General features: G+C 32.8%; 1 protein-coding gene across 5 annotated transcripts in view; it reads left to right on the plus strand.

Annotated features, from left to right (window-relative positions):
- LOC106876125 (protein PFC0760c) overlaps positions 1-4,744 on the plus strand; it is a 385,512-nt gene that overhangs the window by 368,962 nt on the left and 11,806 nt on the right. For all 5 annotated transcript variants that reach the window (XM_052972740.1, XM_052972739.1, XM_052972741.1 and 2 more), the window contains 2 exons: positions 1,617-1,816; positions 3,188-3,231. In XM_052972740.1, the coding sequence (XP_052828700.1) occupies positions 1,617-1,816; positions 3,188-3,231 (244 nt within the window). The remainder of the gene's footprint in view (positions 1-1,616; positions 1,817-3,187; positions 3,232-4,744) is intronic.

A 4,744-nucleotide genomic window follows, 5' to 3' on the forward strand; every position in this document is an offset into this window, starting at 1 on the left:
CTGTCCATAATATTCTTGTTTAAAAATTATATACATATATAATATGTATATATTATATAAAGGATTGGCTGTAAGTAGCTTACTTACCAACCACATGGTTCTGGGTTAGGTATTGAACCACTGTTTCCTTGGATGACAGCTTCCCTTCATGAGGCCAACATAACCTCTAATTGATTTATTTATATATATAAAGACATCTTTGTTTTAATTCCATGAGAGAATCATCATTTTTTTATTACACCATCTGGTAAATTTTGTCTAATAGACAGTGTTGGACATTGTTTAAAGTTGTAATCCAGATGTGCTACAAGAGGCCTCCCTCATACTTTGTAGCAGAATGATCCACAAAATTACTCCACTAATATTACAGTCAGGTTCGAATTGATCTTTGATTTACAAAGTGCCATTAGTTGAATAATAAACGAGTTGTAGTTGAATTAATGTAAGGTGGTACTCCTGAATCACAGAATATTCTGTTGGGCTATTTTTGACATTTCTGTGTTTGTTGTTTAGCCCCAAGTTTAATCAAACAGACCTATGATAAAAAGCATTCCACTCATGTCCTTTCCATCTTAATGTATGTTGAACAACATTGTCTAATGTCTTTTAATAAGTAAGAGTGGAGTATGCTACTTTGTTAGTATACTTATAAGTATACATAAACTCTTTTAATGTAAAATTTGATTAGAAAACAATGTTGTTCAGCCTTAGAACAACCCTGATCAAGCAGGCTTATGATCAAAGGATTTCTAGGTATGACCACCACTCCTTTTAGGGTCATACCTCTGACAACATTACACAGTGTATCCTTACTTAAAACAGTCAAGTGATATTTCTAATAGGTCAGGTGACCACCCAGAGGCATCCTCGTTGACTCACTGGGAAAAAATGTTGCTGGAAAAGTTGATACCAGATAAAAATGCACCATCAACAAGTTGATATTTTAATTTCAGTAACATTACACAAGAGAAAAGCATCTTCCTCCTAAAAGCTCTTTCAGCAATTACAAAGATTAAATGCAAACTCTGACAAAATCAGTGCAATTTGTCTAAATTGAATAGTTATTTTGTCATACTTTGTTTGCTTTATAGTATTATAAGTTAATATATTACAATATATATATATATATATAATAAATATATATATTACATACAAAATCTTTCCTATGAAACCTCCTTATAGCAAAGCCATACTATTACCCTCTTTTACTCATTATATGTTTGGTGTCTTTGTTTTCATTTGATAGATATATGGAATTTGAATAACTAAACTACCCAGTTTTTCCCACAAATATTGCATTGCACTTATTTCCAGGCTGAGAACATTAATCAGTACTACATTTACTCAACTGCTGCAAATAATTTCTCTCAGCAATTCATGGAAATATCTAAAGTTCCAAGAAATCCTATGTGTGAAATATCAAAAATTAAATGCAAAGGAAGTCTAAGGTTTTGTTTTAGCTCTTTGAATTTAAGCATTTCAATTTTAGATGATAAAGGATTCTTTTATTGTTATACAATTGTTATCTAGCTTTGTTATGAGCATGGTATAAAGATAAGTATCCTATATATACTAAAATGTACCTCTTATTCTCTCTTCCACAAATGTGGAAACAGGTTCTGAAATATTCGCAATCAGAGTGGAACAAAATGAAGCAGGAACAAGAGCTGGAATTTCAGACGCGGCTACTCCAAAAGGAGAAGGATTGGAGCAAGAAGCTGGCAGAGAAGGAGCGTCGTATCACTGACCATGAAAAGAGAATTATGTTACTTGATGACCAATGTCGGAACTTGAAACAATCCAATGAAGATATGAGGTCAGTTAATCATAGTTTAAATATTAACTTCATTCTTGTTCTTAATAACTGGGTTTTGATAGCTGTTCTTATTCAAATATTTTGGGTGAGTTTTTGTGGCTGGGTGTTGTTTTTATTTTACTCTACTAATTTCTGTTGAATGGCTTCCTTAACATTGACCACTGAACTTCTGATATGATAGGAACGCATTTTCAACTAGCTTGGGTGAAGAAAATAAAGTGATGCTCTTTGCCTAGAGACATTCATTTGAATGTATCAACTCATCTGTTCTTAATCAATTCACAGCTTTAACATTTCAACCTTTAAATCTCTAAGTGCTATTTTCAAAAATTAGATAACCATTTTTTCCATCACAGAGCAGGTTAGATAAATTTGTATGTGAGCCTTACACATCTTTCACAGAGTCATCAATATCTTCATTTAATTCTTTTACATCTAGTAACTATCAAATGAAGCAGTACCATTACTAGGTAAGGTCAGTTTGTAGGTAGTTGACAACTATCTTGCTCATATAGAAACACTTCTGGAAGAAATTTTGTTTTTGTGTAAATAATTGTTGTTTTCATTAAGATTATGTCCTTTAAATTATCAAAGCTTTTTTTTTAATTGGTACCTCCCAAAATATTAACCTGCCTAGTTTAACCAAAGTGTGTGATGTTTTAATCACCTCAATTGAATAAGAGATAAACCTTTCACTACTGAACCCTCTTGTAGTTTGATTTCTAATGTTAACAACCCAACCAACCAGTATTAAATTCATATCTAAATTAAAATCTCATTATTACTTGAAGAATAGCATGAGATTTCAGTTGGTTAAAAAGTCCATCTTAGTACCATCTAAGACCTTTTAGTTATACTTCAGACTCCAGTTTAATTTATCAATAAATTAATGAAGAGTACCAAATATTTTACTCAACGTCAAAATTAATTACAATGCAAAAACAAAACAGTTTATTCTTTTATCTTTTATGTGTATGAATAAGTTAGGCCAAATTTAGAATTATAAGTACTAAATTGTTAAGTAATTGTACTTTTTGTTAAGACAGATCTCTGATACTGAAGCAATAATTTGCCTTTAAAGCAAATTTACAGGATCTTTTTTTTAACTTAAGAGGAAAATTCACCTGTGTTGAGTCTAAGCTTTTGAAACAACTGATTTTATCAATATAGATTTGTTTGGCTGAAAATATGAACTTGAACAAATTTCCAAGATGCAGTCTCTCACTGGAATGTGTGTTGCAATATTCATTAAAGTTGCTATATATTACATTATCATTAAATAGTTGTTGTAGAATAGAGTTAGCATATGTTTTCTTGTTAATTGTTTTGTCATTTCGTTGTATATGATAGAATGATATTATTTTATTTCAGGCTGATTGTTGCAGAATTTGAAAAAACAATTTCACAGTTACAAGGTAAATCTAAAAACCCTTAAAGATGCTCTCGCCCTCTTTCTTCTCAGTTGTTTTAAGTAGTTTAATTTCCTAGAAGGGAGTATACTTCCTGAAAGGTTTAATGGAAATAAGGAATTAAAATTGTTTCAGTAAAAGTTGAAATGGCCTTAAGCTGCATTACAAACAGCAATGCTCCATGATAGTGAGATGTGGACCTTGAATGCAGAAGATATGTGAAGGTTAGAGAGGAATGAAGCTATTTTGCTCTGCTGGATGTGCAATGTTAGTGTACATGTGCAACAGAGCACTTTTGTATTGAGAGAAAAGTTGGACATAAGAGGAATTAGATGCAGTGTACAAGAGAGAAGACACTGCTAATTTGGTCATGTAATGCATATTGATGTAGACAGTTTGCATACAGAAGTGCCGATCGCTTAAAGTGGATAGAATTTCTGGAAGAGACATGGGACAAAGTACTGAAAGCTGATCTCAAGACACTTGGCCTTACAACGGAGATGACTAAGGACCAAGATATCTGACACCTTTTTGTACTCAAGAATTGATGCTAGTGATGGTGTCACGTAAAAAGCACCCAGTACACTCTGTAAGGTGGTTTGTTATTAGGATGGGCATCCAGCCCTAGAAACCATACCAGAACAGACAACTGAGCTTAGTGCAGCCCCTAGCCTTACCAGCTCTAGTCAAACTGACCAACCCATGCCAGCATGGAAAATGGACTTTATACAATGATGCTGATGATGATGGACCTACCAAGAGTAAAAAATACCATTTAGAAGTTTCTCATCTGCTTTAAAATTTCTCAGTTATTAAAAATGAAATTATGCAAAGATGCTATCTATATAAGAAACAGTATTTAAGTTAGTGTTTAAACTCCATGCTTTTAATGTATAGAGTTTGAAAAATGTTAAACAGAAATAAATATATGATTAAAAAAAACAATTAACAATTGACAGCCACTATTTTCTTTTAAAACAATTCTATTTTCCTGGACCAACAAATTAACTAATATTTTTTTTCTTTTTTCTCACCATATATTTATTTGCAACTGGCTTTTTAATGCTTCCAACATTAAAAAGATAACTAAAAGTAAATAGGCAATAAGAAAAAAGATGTCTTTTCCATTATTTTTCAGTAAATGTGAGAGACAACTCTTTACATATTTCAGTATTATTCTGATTTCATCAGCAAATTTGTCATTTATGTTCACATCATTTTGAAGTATCTCTCTCTCTCTCTCTCCTTTTCCCCCTCGTATTTCCTCTCTTTCTCTTTTCCTCTCGTTGCTCACCTATTCTTCTACTTCCTCCCTCTCTTTCTCCCTCTACCACTCTCTCTCTTCCCTTTACACTGGCATGGTCACATGCTTCCGGTCAATAATCCTTTCCTTCCTTGGCTTTCGCCAAGCAACGCACGCCACCACTTTGTCTCTCTCGGTTCCGTGCCTCATCGCGTTCATACACACATAATTTTTCTCGTCTGGCCGTAAAGCCTTTTCTGTTTGTTTTCCTGTCTT

This window comes from Octopus bimaculoides, chromosome 14 (genome assembly GCF_001194135.2).
Source record: "Octopus bimaculoides isolate UCB-OBI-ISO-001 chromosome 14, ASM119413v2, whole genome shotgun sequence".
Lineage (NCBI taxonomy): Eukaryota > Metazoa > Mollusca > Cephalopoda > Octopoda > Octopodidae > Octopus > Octopus bimaculoides.